The 15389-nt window shown below is 38.6% G+C and overlaps 1 protein-coding gene across 1 annotated transcript in view; it reads left to right on the forward strand.

The window, feature by feature from the left end:
- FBXL13 (F-box and leucine-rich repeat protein 13) overlaps nucleotides 1-15389 on the forward strand; it is a 138315-nt gene that overhangs the window by 85812 nt on the left and 37114 nt on the right. Inside the window, exons 10-14 of the mRNA XM_006774947.2 lie at nucleotides 5714-5812; nucleotides 6329-6446; nucleotides 6547-6709; nucleotides 8638-8757; nucleotides 9912-10038. Coding sequence (XP_006775010.1) covers nucleotides 5714-5812; nucleotides 6329-6446; nucleotides 6547-6709; nucleotides 8638-8757; nucleotides 9912-10038 — 627 coding nt within the window. The remainder of the gene's footprint in view (nucleotides 1-5713; nucleotides 5813-6328; nucleotides 6447-6546; nucleotides 6710-8637; nucleotides 8758-9911; nucleotides 10039-15389) is intronic.

A 15389-nucleotide genomic window follows, 5' to 3' on the forward strand; every position in this document is an offset into this window, starting at 1 on the left:
AATCAGTCCCCAGCCATCAATATTGAGGCAAGACCCTCCACCAGCAAAAAATGTGACACCTCACTGAATATTCAGATGATGATCAACATGTTTTAGAAATGAAGTTTTTAAAGATTAAGGCATGTAATTTTTTGAGACATAATGCTATTGTATACTTAATAGACTACAGTATAGTGTAAACATAATTTTTATATGCTGGGAAACCAAAAATTTGTGTGACTTGCTTTATGGTGATATTCACTCTATTGTGGTGCTCTGGAACGGAACCTACAACGTTTAATATTTCCCTGCAAGGAGAAGTCCACAGTAAGAGGTGATTCAAAAACTTCCTAAAGGCTTTCTTATGCTATCTCTCCCAAACGATGATCTTCTCTTTCTTTTTTTCTTCTAATATTACATGGTTAATGTAGAAAGTTTGAAAAACACAGAAACTATCCACACTTTAGAGGTAATCATTAACATCATGATGCATTTCCTACTATGATGGTTCATTTTACCGTCACCTTGGCTTGGCTATGTTGCCCAGTTGTTTGGTCAAACACCTGTATAGATATTGCCACAAAAGTATTTTTTTCAGGTATGATAAGCATTTAAGTAAGTAGACTTTGAGTAAAGTCTATAATGTGGGTGGGCTTCATCTAATAAGTTTAAAACCTTAAGAACAAAAACTGAGCTTTCCCAAAGAAGAAGCAATTCTACTTTTGAGACTGAAACAAACCTGCCTGAGTTCCAGGCTGCAGATTTCAGACTCAAGACTTCAACATCCATCAACTCTTCCCTGAATTCCCAGCCTATCATCTGCTCTACAGAGTTTGGACTTGACAGCCCCCACAATCATGAGACGACTTTTTAAAATGAACCTTCCTTCCTTCCTTCCTTCCTTCCTTCCTTCCTTCCTTCCTTCCTTCCTTCCTTCCTTCCCTCCTCCCTTCCTCCTTCCCTCCCTCTCTTCTCTTCTCTTTTCTCTCTCTCTCTCTCTCTCTCTCTCTCTCTCTCTCTCACTCTTTCTCTTCTCTCCAAAATCAATGGAAACCACCATTGTTGTAAAAAGAAATGTCATTAAACCCATTATTGGTTCTGTTTTTCCTCCCTCCCTCCCTTCCATCTTTATCTATCTATCTATCTATCTATCTATCTATCTATCTATCTATCTATCATCTATTCAATTGGTTCTGTTTTTCTGAAGAACCCAACTCATACACTAATTGCCCCCATTCTTTTGCTCATTTATTTCCTCTGGATTAGCACTTCTCAAACTATACTGTGCATGTAAAATACCTGGAAATCTTGTTCAAGTGCAGCCTCTGGGGCAGTAGGTGTTGGATTGAGATTCGGTGTTTCTAACAATCTCCTAGTTAATGCCCATGCTGCTGGTCAGTAGCCCACACTTTGAGTAGCATGGATTTTATATAACCAACTTTTTCTTTTAAACTATATCACAATCTCAGTTATTCTCCTAAAACATAATCTGTAGTAACTGTAATACATTCCATCATAGGAGTTGACACAGTTTAGGTTAACCCACTTCTAATTATTAGAATTTAAATTTGGTATTATTTTTTCAGTATTATGGAACTTTGCAATGAACATCCTTGTATATAAATCTCCATGTGTAGCATTATATCCTTAGGACAATTTTGCCGAAGAAATTCCAGGGCCAAATAAATACATTGTTCAGCCTTTAAAAACATATTTCTAGAAAGCTGATTAGAAAAAAATGATGTAAGTATTTTGGTCCATTCAGGCTGTTATAACAAAATATAGATTGAGTAGCTTATCAACAACAGACATTTATTTCTCACCATTCTGGAGGCTGGAAAGTGCAAGGGCATGGTGCCGACAGATTCAGTGTCTGGTGAGGATCCACTCCTTGGTTCCTAGATAGCACCTTACCTCCTTACCTTACATAGTGGGTTACAGCGAGGGATCTCACTGGGCCTCTGTTATAAGGACATTATTCCCAACCACAAGGGTAGAGCCCAAAATTACCTCCCAAAGCTGTCCTGACTGTGCTGTCCTGATTGTTGCTGCTGGTATTGGTGAATTTGAAGCAGGTATCTCCAAGAATGGGCAGATCTGTGAACATGCCCGTCGGGCTTATACACTGGGTGTGAAACAGCTGATGGTTGGTGTTAACAAAATGGATTCCACTGAGCGACCCTAGAGCCAGGAAAGACACGGGGAAATTGTTAAAGAAGTCAGCACCAACATTAAGAAAATTTGCTACAACCCTGACACAGTAGCATTAGTGCCAATTTCTAGTTGAAATGGTGACAACATGCTTGAGCCAAATGCTAAAATACCTTGGTTCAAGGGATAGGAGTCACCCTTAAAGATGGCAATGCCAGTGGATCCACACTGCCTGAAGCTCTGGATTGCATCCTGCCACCAACTCGTCCAACTGACAAGCCCCTGCATCTGCCCCTCTTGATGACTACAAAGTTGGTGGTATTGGTACTGTCCCTGTGGGCTGAGTGGAGACTGGTGTTATTAAACCTGGCATGGTGGTCACCTTTGCTCCAGTCAATGTTACAACTGAAGTAAAATCTGTTGAAACGCACTATGAAGTTTTGAATGAAGCTCTTCCTGGGGACGATGTGGACCTCAACGTCAAGAACATGTCTGACAAAGATGTTCGCCGTGGCAATGTAGCTGGTGACAGCAAAAATGGCCCACCAACGGAAGCAGCTGGCTTCGCAGCTCAGGTGGTTATACTGAGCCACCCAGGCCAGATCAGTGCTGGATATGCCCCTGTGCTGGATGGTCACACAGCTCACATTGCTTGCAAATTTGCTGAGTTGAAGGAAAAGATTTATTGTTGTTCTAGGAAAAAAGCTGAAAGATGGCCTTAAGTTTTTGAAATCTGGTGATGCTGCCATCATCGATATGGTTCCTAGCAACCCCATGTATGTTGAGAGCTTCTCTGACTACCCTCCTCTGAGCTGTTTTGCTGTTTGTGACATGAGACAGAGAGTTGCCTTGGGTGTCATCAAAGGAATGGATTAAGAAGGCAGCTGGAGCTGGCAAAGTCACCAAGTCTGTCCAGAAAGCTCAGACTAAATGAATATTATCCCCAATACCTGCCACCCTAATTTTAGTCAGTGGTGGAAGAATAGTCTCAGAATGCTTTATCTCAATTGACCATTTAAGTTTAATAATAAAAGAGAGGTTAATGATTACAATGCATCCTAAAACCTTCAGGAAGAAAGGAGAATGTTTTGTGGACCATTTGTGTGTGTGTGTGTGTGTGTGGCAGTTTTTAAGTTACATTTAAAAAATCAGTACTTTTAAATGAAAACAACCAAAAATCTGTCACAAAACTTTGAGACCCATTAAAACAAAGTTTAATGGGATAAAATAAAACGGAATAATGACCTAAATAGAAGAGCTAAAATGATAAAACTTAGAACAAAACACTGGGGGTAAATATTCCTGACCTTGGATTTGGCAATGGCTTCTTAGCTAGAACACCAAAAGCACAAGCAACAACAACAAAAATAAATAAATTGAACTTTATCAAAATTAACAACTTGTATGCCAAAGGTTATTACTTAAAAAGCAAACAATGGGAAAATATTTGCAAGTTATATATCTAAGTGTCTAGTATCCAGAATATATACAGAATTCTTACAACTCAACAACAAAAAGACAAATAATCCAATTTCAAATGGGCAAATGATTTGAATTAGACATTCCCCCAAAGAAGATATACAAATTACAAAAAGATGCTCAATATCATCAGTAATGAGGGAGCTGAAAATAAAAATCACAATGAGGTACTATTTCAAACCCACCAGGAAATTAAAAAGAAAATAAGTGTTGGCAAAGATGTAGAGAAATTGGAACCCCCATAGATTGCTAGTGGAAATGTAAAATGGTGCAGGCACTGTGGAAAACATCTTGGTGGTTCTTTAAGAAGTTAAACATAGCCCTAACCGGTTTGGCTCAGTGGATAGAGCGTCGCCCTGTGGACTGAAGGGTCCCAGGTTCGATTCCGGTCAAGGGCATGTACCTTGGTTACGGGCACATCCCCAGTGGGGAGTGTGCAGGAGGCAGCTGATTGATGTTTCTCTCTCATCGATGTTTCTAACTCTCTATCCCTCTCCCTTCCTCTCTGTAAAAAAAAAATCAATACAATATATTTTTTAAAAAAAGAAGTTAAACATAGAATTATCATGGAACCCAGTAATTCCACTCCTATAGATATAACCAAAAGAATTCAAAACTGGTACTCAAACAAATAGATGTACATGCATATTCATTGTGGCACCATTTAAAATACCAAAAAATGGAAACAACCTAAATATCCATCAACAGATGAATGGATAAACAAAATGTGGTATATTCATACAATCTATATATACAAGAGCCTTAGTGACCATTCACCCATTTGACCGGTAGCTATGCTGTGCACTGACCACCAGGGGGCAGACACTCAATGCACAGGCATGGAAACATGGAATAGACTGATGAATTTCAGAGGGAAGCGGGGAGAAAGGAGGGTGGGAAAGAGGAGGGTGGAGAGAGGAGGGTGCGAATTCGTGCACCAGTAGGGTCCCTCGGCCTGGCCTGTGTGGATCGGCCTGAAACTGGCAGTCCAACATCCCCCGAGGGGTCCCGGATTGTGAGAGGGTGCAGGCCAGGCCAAGGGACCCCACCGGTGCACGAATCCATGCAGTGGGTCTCTAGTGTTATATAAACTCACTTATAGAAAAAATTTAGAATAGGTAAATTCATAGAGACAGAACACAAGTTAGTGATTACCAGGGTCTGGGAGAAGGCAAGCATGGGAGGCAACTGCTTAATATGTACAGGATTTCCTTTTAGAACAGTGATTTTCAACCAATGAGTTGTAAGAATTTCTAAAACATACAGTACCTGACTAGTTAGGGGCACTGACCTCTTTTCCCTTAGATTGTCAAATAAAAAAATGCCAATAGCCAATACAACAATAACAGTCCAGTGTGAATGAATAAAAATTATATCTAATTTTTCATCAGATCAGCAAAAATATATTTTTTGGTGTGCTGCAGAATTTTAGTAATTAATTTATGTATGCCATGAGATGAAAAAGGTTGAAAATATCTTGCTTTAGGGTGATAATATGTTCTGGAACTAGTTAGAGGTTGTGGTTGCACAAAATGATTAATGGTTAAATGGCTTAAGTGATTAATTTTATGTTATGTGAATTTTACCTCAAATAATGAATGTTAGTTAGACTTGTGATGATCATTTCACAATATATACATGTAAAATATTAAATAATAAAGAGAAAATTCAAATCTAGATTCTTTACCTGTATGCCTGGTTACCATTAAAAAAATTTTTTTTAAATTGATTTTTAGAGAGAGAGAGGGAGAGGGGGAGAGAGAGAGGGAGAGGGGGAGAGAGAGAGAGAGAGAGAGAGAGAGAGAGAGAGAGAGAGAGAGAGAAAACATTAATGTGAGAGCAAAACATCAATCTGCTGCTCCTATATGCCCCCACCAGAGATTGAGTGCCCAACCCAGGCCTGTGCCCTGGCTGGGAATTAAACTGGCAACCATTTGCAGGGGGTGACGCCTAACCAACTGAGCCACATCAGCTAGCGTTGGTTTCCATTTTAAAACACAATAGCAAAATCATGACATACCTTTGTTTATTACTACCAAAGGGTTTTATTAGATTTCATTCTAATGGGTTCTCCCATTATTTCCACCTACTCTGTAAAATTCAGATTTCAGTCCAAGGCTTCAGGAATATTGCAAACAGCTGCACTGGAATCATGCATCTGATCATCAATGACATGCCAACTCTAACAGACAACTGTTTAAAAGTAAGTAGTTGGAAAGTACATTTTCTTCTCAGTCCCATTAGATGGGCACATTTTTTAGTGACTTGAATTACTAAAAATATGAATGGGCTTTTCATATTCGTTTTTTTTAATAGTAAGAAAATCATTTAAAATTTACGCACATACACATTTGAACATTTGAATCCTTAAATATCCTAAGAAACTTTGTTTCACAGTTAGGATATTTTTGTTTCAGTGATATAGTCTAAGCATAAATTTTAAGTTTAGCTCTATATGTGAAGCTTCTAAATGTAGTGATTTTTTCATCATTCTATTTTTTCATATTTTCCCATACTTTCATAACATGATTTAATTCTCATTCCTCTGCATTATTCTAATGTATGTATACTAAAATATATTGAAAAAAAGTCCTGTTTTCTTTGAAAAAATGAAAATTTAATGGCTAATGTGTTTCTGGAAATATTTAGGAAAAACATGACCTCATTACTTCATTAAACTTGTGTTGTGGCTAATTTAATAATCTTTTTTCTTCTGAAGGCTTTAGTTGAGCATTGTCTTCGTATTACATCGGTGGTTTTCATTGGTTCGCCACATATCTCCGATCTTGCTTTCAAAGTCCTCTCTAAATGTAACCTCAGAAAGATCCGATTTGAAGGTCTGTAATATTAAAAATGTGGTTCAGCACTAACTTTTACTCTTGTGGCAATTTAAATACAGTGCTTATCTTTTCTTCTGTGTGTTTTTTTTTTAAACAGGAAATAAAAGAATTACTGATTCATGCTTCAAACATATAGACAAGCATTATCCAAACATTAGTCACATTTACATGGCGAACTGCAAGGGAATAACGGATAGTAGCCTCAAGTCACTCTCACCTTTGAAGCAACTTAGTGTGTTGAATTTGGCAAATTGTATAAGGTAATGAGTCACTTAGTCATATATTCAAGAAATATTGAATCTCGGGATTGTGCCAGGCTTCCTTAAAGAGCTCATTGGTAGTAAACATGAAAGTCAGGAGTCCAAGCAGAGGCTGTGGTAACACAAAGGAGGGGTACCCAATCCAGAATGTTTATATGGGGGTGCAGGGAGATTCTCAGGGAAAGCTCAGGATGTGTGGAATCACAGGCCCTCCTAAAATTAAATGAATTCATAGAAAGACTTATGGACTATCTTTCCTAGTGAGTGTTCCCACAGCTGGTTCAGTTAACAGGTTTTTCCCAAATGGACTTTCAAACTTGCTTATGAGGAACCAATCTTGGGTACTGGTTAGATTTCTCCTGTGTGAAGGTGCTGACAGATGGATAGATGGTGAGTTCTTACTAAAACCCTGTTTTCAGCGAGGCTACTATCGGGCTTCTATCCTGGTATTCTCAGGTGGGCAAGGATGAAATTCTTGCTGAAACCTCTTCACCAATGAATATCTCAGCTTCTTGCCTATGTAAGTTTCTTGTAATATGATTGGGCCAGAGGATAACAAAATAGCATTTGATCCTATGATGTTGGCTAATATTTGGGAAAACATAAGACGAGTCTGAGTAATAAGCTAAGCTACACAACATCTTAAGCCAGGTTGTCTATTAAGATGAAGAAGCACATGTTTCTGGGGGGGGCGTAACATAGAATTTGAAATGAGGATTAGGAAATGAGGTCCCCTATCAATGAGCAGCAAGGAACTTAGGCCTCCTGCCAATAGCCATGTGAGTGAGCTTGGAAGCAGACCCTCCAGGCTCAGTCAAGCCTTCATATGACTGAAGCCCCTGCTGGCATTTTGACTGCAAGCTCATGAGCAAGCTGGCATCATGATACCAGCACAATGTGCATGTGTGCATATGTGAATGTGTACATACGTGCATGTGTGTGTGCATAAGAGCTAATCTTATCTGTATTAATATGTGAAATAAAATTGATCTTCATTCTTCTATTTCACTCAGGCTTCTGCAGGTTAACTAATTTTAAAATAAATGGAGGTTTTCTGCTTCAGGCAGTATAGCTGGTAAAACCCTTTAAAGGACTCAGGCGTCTGGAAGAAGTTAGCTCAACGCTTCTTCTCTATAGGAAAGCATCTTCTATTTAGGATTTCAGGGTTACCATAGATTAAGATCAAATAAATCGGTGTTCACAATTATAGACCACCAAATGTACAAAAATAGGAGTTACCATGAAAAGGAGTCACCAGAAATGGCAAAATACATTTGATCTTCAAGTAATTCATATATTAGAATGATCAGATTTGGAATATTAAGTAACTATGTATGATACATTTGAAGAAATAAATAATGGAATCAGAAATATGAGCAGGCAACAAAATGTAAAAATAACTAGATTTATTTGAAAAGAAAAATAACTTTTAGAAATAAAAATATAATATAGTTATTGAAATAAAGAAACTCAATGGATTGCTAATCAGCAGATTAGAACTCACTGAAAAGAGAAGAACAGAGCTGGAAGATAACCACTTTCATGACATCAGAGTAAAAAACAAAAAAAAGGAATTTATAAGACTATAATATAGGGTGAAAAGATAGAGTTTCAGGTTCGATTTTTAAAATCCATCTATGAAAGATACACCTAAAAAAATAAGCGGGTGAGTCGAAGAATAAACATTTTCTTAACCACACACCAATCCTTTAAAAATGAACTGTGCATGAAGTTTTAAAGCAAGTTCCCACAACTATTAAATTATTGGTATCAACAAACCTGTATTAATTTTATTTAAGTTTGCTAATACATCTTTGCAATTTCTTTTTTAGTTATTTTATTTTAAATATGTTTCTTATATTTAAATCGTATTCCAATATACTGACATATCAAATCACATGTAAAGCTCTTTTTACTCTTTCCTACAGAATTGGTGATACGGGACTAAAGCAATTTCTTGATGGTCCTTCAAGCACAAAGCTAAGAGAGCTGAATTTAAGTAACTGTATCCAAGTGGGTGATGCCTCTATTCTGAGACTAGCAGAGCGGTATGATAAAACAATATTTTACATCATATCATTAGTAATTGCATATTTACTAATAAGGAGAGATTAGAGATAGAACTTCAAAGCCATTTGAAAAACATCAGGACCAGCCATAAAGCTGGCCCAATATTCCATGAAATAAAATAAAAGACATTGGAGTCATAGTGGCTTTTAATTGTATCTGAGATGTTTCTTATGAATTTCACCTTAGAGAAACTTTGAAATGGATCATTCATGAAGTTATGAATATCTAGGCATGAGTGACTTCGCTGTACTTTTCAAGGATATCATTTCCATGTAAATCTTTACTCAGGTATTTCCTAAGGGATGTTCTAGCTGGTGAATTTATTCTTCATTCTCCTTATTTGGCGGAGGTCGTGTGTATACTAAGGGTCAAGACCAGGGGTGGGCAAACTTTTTGACTCGAGGGCCACAATGGGTTCTTAAACTGGACTGGAGGGCCAGAACAAAAGCATGGATGGAGTGTTTGTGTGAACCAATATAAATTCAAAGTAAACATCATTACATAAAAGAGCACGGTCTCTTTTTTTTTAGTTTTATTCATTTCAAACGGTCCGGATCTGGCCCGCGGGCCGTAGTTTGCCCACGGCTGGTCAAGACCAATTGCTGTTGCAAACTCGTAAGGGATAAGTAAGAAATTTAACCTTGCACTTGTAGTGATCATTCATTGTGTTACTTACATGATATGTATGTGATATATTTTTTTTTATTAGAAATTGCAATATGAAATGAAATCACAGAAAGAATCCTATATAATAAAAGGCTAATATAAAAATTGTCCACTCCACCGGGAGTTTGGGAATTCAACCAAGAGGTTGACCAGGGGGCGGGGCCGGCTGGTCCCGGGAACCATGGGAAGAGAGGCCTTGGCCAGCAACCACCAGCCACTAAGCCACTAGGGGCCCTGCCCATGCACGAATTTCATGCACTAGGCCTCTAGTGCCTTATATAATAAGCCATCTCCTTTTCATCAACCCTTGTAATGCCAAATTATTTTCCACCTTTAAGCTTACTTTTATGTTGAGAAAAGTAAAATCCTTGCTTCAGTATTATTTGCTTTCCCAGATCGTTTTTATGTGAAGAAATTGTTACTAACAGTAGTTAAAAGCTAAAATTATTTTTTATGATTCTTTCAGCTGCCCTAACTTAAACTATTTGAGTTTACGAAATTGTGAACAACTGACTGACTCAGGAGTTGAATATATCATAAACATCTACTCCTTGATATCACTAGATCTCTCTGGAACATATGTCTCTAATAAGGTAAAAAAAATATTCAAAACAGTTCAATAATGTTTGTTTTCTGTAATATAATCATTTTCCATTTTGTAAACAATGAGAAGAACAACAATTACTTTTAGTTCTTAAAATCTTAGATTATAAAAGGCAAGTTTAGGAATACTGTTTCTGGAATAGTGATAGATGAGTTACTTGTAAATCCAGGTCTTGTTTCTCTGTTTAAAAAATGCAAAATACAATATTGAAAGGAGAGTCCTGACAGATCGGAGTACTAGATGATAGATCTGAAATTTGCTTCATAATAGAAGTTGGTCAATGTAGAAATAATATATTTTAGATGGCTTAAGTAGATTTTTCTTGTGGATTGCATATTCTGCAAGACTACCTGAGTGCCTTGAGATCTCGGGCTAATTCAAAACTGAAGTCTAGAAATGGCCTCACCAAATGTACAAAAGAATACATTTACAGAACCTCATTTCCTGCAAGCTGCTGGTGCTACCCATTAGAGTTGAAACTCAGGTCACATGCATCCTGTCACTTCAGCACTGCCTCATTTACTAATCAAATGGATGATAAACCAGGAGAGATTTGCCATGCTGCTGAAAGACTGAAATGGGCGGTAGTTAGATTAGTAATGCACTGGTTTCTCTTGAAATGCATTAGGAGGGACATAGGAAAACAACAAAGGGGAGGCTCTCCCCTCCACCTGCTTCCTAAATCCCGATTAATCCCTTAAACTCAAGAGCCCTACCTCACAGACAAGGATAGAAACTTCTCCATGTGCATCTCCAGCCCCAGTGCATCCCTCAACATGACCTGTTTCTGTTTCTCACTGTATTACTGGCATCTGGGCTATGTGACTACCCTTCCCCATCATTCAGTGGGCTCTTTTAGATGAAGGGCTATGTCTGTTTAATGGCTTTTCTTTCTTTGTCTAATAGAGAATTTCAGTTCACCCTCTAGTCTGCTAGATCAGTGGTTCTCAACCTTCTGGCCCTTTAAATACAGTTCCTCATGTTGTGACCCAACCATAAAATTATTTTCGTTGCTACTTCATAACTGTAATGTCGCTACTGTTATGAATCATAATGTAAATATCTGATATGCAGGATGGTCTTAGGCGACCCCTGTGAAAGCGTCGTTCGACCGCCAAAGGGGTTATGACCCACAGGTTAAAAACCACTGCTTTAGTTAATTATGTCCTTAAATTATCTCCATCTATGCGCATAGCTAATTCATTATGGTGGAGTCAAGTCTTATCTTCTCAATGTCTTCTGCCGGAATTCACTGAGATCTCTGAGGGCCCATTTGGTCTTTGGTTTCCTGTCTAAGTAGATCCTTATGTGTCTTCCCTGTCCCAGCATCAAGGCCCCTTCAATTCTTCAGGCACCCTTGTCATATGTGCCTTGCTCTGTCCTCCTCTGGGTCATGCTAGGCCACGGGGACTCTGTGAGGCTGTCTTAGGTCCATAGTTCTAGACATTTCCTGAAGACATTTTCCTGCTCTCAGGGTATATTTGCCCTCAGACTCATTCCTCACCCATTTCTCTGCTACAGAGTGGCTGATTCATGTTAACTGGATTCTAGTTGGGTTTGGTGCTTGTGAGGCACCTGTGAAGGATCACAAAAAGGAAGAGGCCAGGATTTTCTTCCACCTTTCTTTGCATCATCATTAGTAGCTGCATTTCATTTACGATCAACTGTCTAGTCAGGACTTCTGTGGTTTCACTTTCCTAGGTAACCTTTGACCCTGAGCTCCAATAACACCACCTTTTCCCATTGTTCTTCCAACATAGTGGCTTCCTGCTGCAGCTAATCTTTAGACTGTGTCATTATCCCTTCGGCTTTTCAGGTTCTCTACCACCTATGTAGCCAATTCCCTGTCACAATTACATTTCCTCCATTTGAAATAGAGTTATTTCTGTTTTCTTCATTAGATCTTGGCTGATATATGGTAAGCTCATGAAAACTCAGATGCCTTGTTGCTTTTCACAGCCCTACCAGGAAAGGTGACATGGGTTCTCATTTATTTAGGACCCCAATTCTAGCAGAAGATCCCTACTTTCTGTCCAGCTGAATAGAGGAGGTCCAGAATAGATCTATGAGGGATCTTCCAGCATCTCATTCTTCGCTTCCCCGTGATTCTCCCTTCCCCTCTCTTTACCTTTCCTCTCTTCCTCTTCTCCTCCCTCCTCTTCTCCTTCCCTCTCTGCTCTGTTCCTCTCCTCTCCTTGTTCCTCTTCTTTTCCCTTGGCATTGATTCCATATCTATTCTGGGGGTGGAAAAAATGTTCAAACTGATTGCATGGTTTTAAAAAATGTTATGCCCCAAGTGTTTCAGGGTTTAGGATTTGAAGCTTAAAGGTCATAAAAGTTTAAAGAGGAAGGATTTTTTCCCTGTGTTCTTCTATAAAAACCCTTCCCTGACACATCCAAATAGAATGCCCAGCTGTTGTCTGGAGAGTCACAGGACAAAAAGAAATAGGGGGTCAGAGCTCATTATAAAAGACATTAAAAGATAATGCCACCACAATACTCATCACAAGCCTGCAGGGCCTGGTGAACACTTGTTGAATGAAGGGAGTGAACTTTAAATGCTCTTAGTTTTTAGCTTTTGGGGAAAACTCCGTTTTTATTTTCAAAGATGATATATTAAAAAATTACCTACTGAGGACAATTTAAAACTGTAAATGATAACCTCATTTGCTGTTTTCATTTTCTTGTAAAGAATATTCACAATCTGAGAGAGCAGTAAATGCACATCTATGGGGAAGAGTGCTAATTGTTTTCTGCTAAAAGATCAAAAAAGAAGTCTTCTGAATATTGTTGTTTTTTCTCCCCTCCAAATCAGTAAAACTGATCTACCAGGCCAATGATTGACAATACAGTACCACAACAGCTGTGGAAGCTAACCGCTAACAGTCAAATTAAAATAAACCAGCCTACTTGTCAACTTGAGCAGCTGAACACTAAGTCTGGATTGTAGCTCTGATGAAATGCAAATTTGACTACAGACTTAACACTTGAGATTTAACCTCTGAATTTACAGATATTTATGAGAGATCAAATGTGACCAGTTGTGCCTTTTGGGGGGAAAAACATTTCTTATGTTTTCTAATAATTATGTTCACTCTCAATTCTTTTCAATAATGACTTTTCAGTTAGAATCACTGTACTCAGTTAACAAATATTTGCTATGTGCTCAGTTCTGGGGATGCCAGAATGAACAAAACATGACCCCTCTTCTGAGCACTTACTTTTTAATGCAGTGGTTCTCAACCTTCTGGTCCTTTAAATACAGTTCCTCATGTTGTGACCCAATCATAAAATTATTTTCGTTGCTAATTCATAACTGTAATGTTGCTACTGTTATGAATCATAATGTAAATATCTGATATGCAGGATGGTCTTAGGTGACCCCTGTGAAAGGGTCGTTTGACCGCCAAACGGGTTGCGACCCACAGGTTGAGAACCGCTGTTCTAGTGGAAGACAGGCACAGAGCAAATGGTTACAAAGTGTGACAGATGTGGGAACCAAAGAGAAGGGAAACAACCTGGCTCAGAGACTCAAGTAAGACCTGATCTTTAAAAAATATATATATATTTCAGAGAGGAAGGGAGAGGGAGAGAGAGGGATAGAAACATCAATGATGAGAGAGAATCATTGATTGGCTGCCTCCTGCATGCCACACACTGGGGATCGAGCCCACAACTCGGGCACGTGCCTTGACTGGGAATTGAACTGTGACCTCCTAGTTCATATTTCAACGCTCAACCACTGACCCATGCCAGCTGGGCAAACCTGACCTTTTCCAATAGAAGGGGAATGGGTATGGGCTGAACTAACAAAATAGTCTGAACCAAGACACAGGGGTTTAAAAGTATGGTGGCATCCAGGAAATCTGCAGAATTAGGTATGGCTAGATTGTGAGGAGAGTGGTGAGAGATGACGTTGGAGAGATGGACAGGGGCCAGGTTGTGAGAGGCCGAGAAGCCACATTGAGGAATTTGTTCTCTGTCCTTTTGGCAATAAAAGGACATTCAGTACTGTCAATTAGACATGGTCAGATGGACGTTTTGAAAAGATCACTCTGTTTGCAGGAGGGACATGGGAATAATAAGTGAACTGGTGGCCGATTATGAAGCTGAAATCCAGATGAAAAGCTATGAGGGTCTGCTTTAGGGCTAGAGCCAGGGAGATGGCTGGAGCAAAGTCTGAAGATTTGAGAGACATTTAGATGGAAGGATCAACAAGAGATAGAAATAGACCAAGTACAGGGGTATAGACGAGAGGGAGGGGAGCAAGGATGATGCCAGATTTTTGGCGTAAGCATCTGTATAAATGGTAGTGTCCCTTACTAACTAACCTGTGTGCCTTCCACAGGGGGAGGAGCAGGTTTGCTACAAGTTGGGAAAATGGCCGGGTTTAGTTTGAGTCACCTATAAGATAGTGTTATACAGAGGTAGAGAGCTCAGGAAATAAGCAGGAAAATCATTGTAATTCACTCCTCAGAGGTACAAGAACTTTATAGGCTTGCAGAAGATGAAGGGGAATTGTATTCTGAAACTCATGGAAACTCATGAGGTTAATTAGCAAAGGAAAAAATACAGATACTTTAAAATCTAGGAAGATTTTATTTGAGAGAGCTAATTTAAATGAGGAAAGCAGAGGGAACACCGTTATTTCAAACTGTATAACTTCTTATAATAATTTTATTGTCTTTATCCATTCCTTTGTAGAAAATAGTGATTAATGTATTGTATCATCCATGAACAAAAGTGAAAAAGTAATCTAATATGCATAACCCATGGACACAGACAATAGGATGGTCAAGGCCTGGGAGGGGGTTTGGGGGGGGGTGAACTAGAAGGAGTTGCTGGGGGAAAACAAGGACATACGTAATACTTTCAACAATAAAGAATTAAAAATAAAACAAAAAGTGTATCTTTTTATTAATTTCAGAGAGAAAGAGGAAATATGTCAATTTTCCTCTTTAATATAAAGAGGATGGGCTTATAAGTGAGGGGAAATAGATTACTAATGTAATAGTTTTTAAAGTATCTTAAAAGTCTTTAATCTTCTGTAGTTTTTCTTAATGTCTTATTAAATGGGATGTCATTTATTCCCTTCCTACTCCAGAGGATTGGTTGAAAATGAGGTTATAGCTATAGCTCCATTTATATGGAAAAATGTTTTACACCAGTCAGGAGACTTACCATTTACTAAAGACCACAGAATCCACGAACAGGGCAGTTTAATCTGTAGCTTAAGTTGCCTTAGTCACCGCCATATTCATGAGGGAAAATGAGTCAGAGCAATGTTCCAGACGGTGTGCTTAGATGGTGGTTTAAGAAGATTTTCATTTGTCAAATTTT

This window comes from Myotis davidii, unplaced genomic scaffold (genome assembly GCF_000327345.1).
Source record: "Myotis davidii unplaced genomic scaffold, ASM32734v1 scaffold125, whole genome shotgun sequence".
Classification (NCBI taxonomy): domain Eukaryota; kingdom Metazoa; phylum Chordata; class Mammalia; order Chiroptera; family Vespertilionidae; genus Myotis; species Myotis davidii.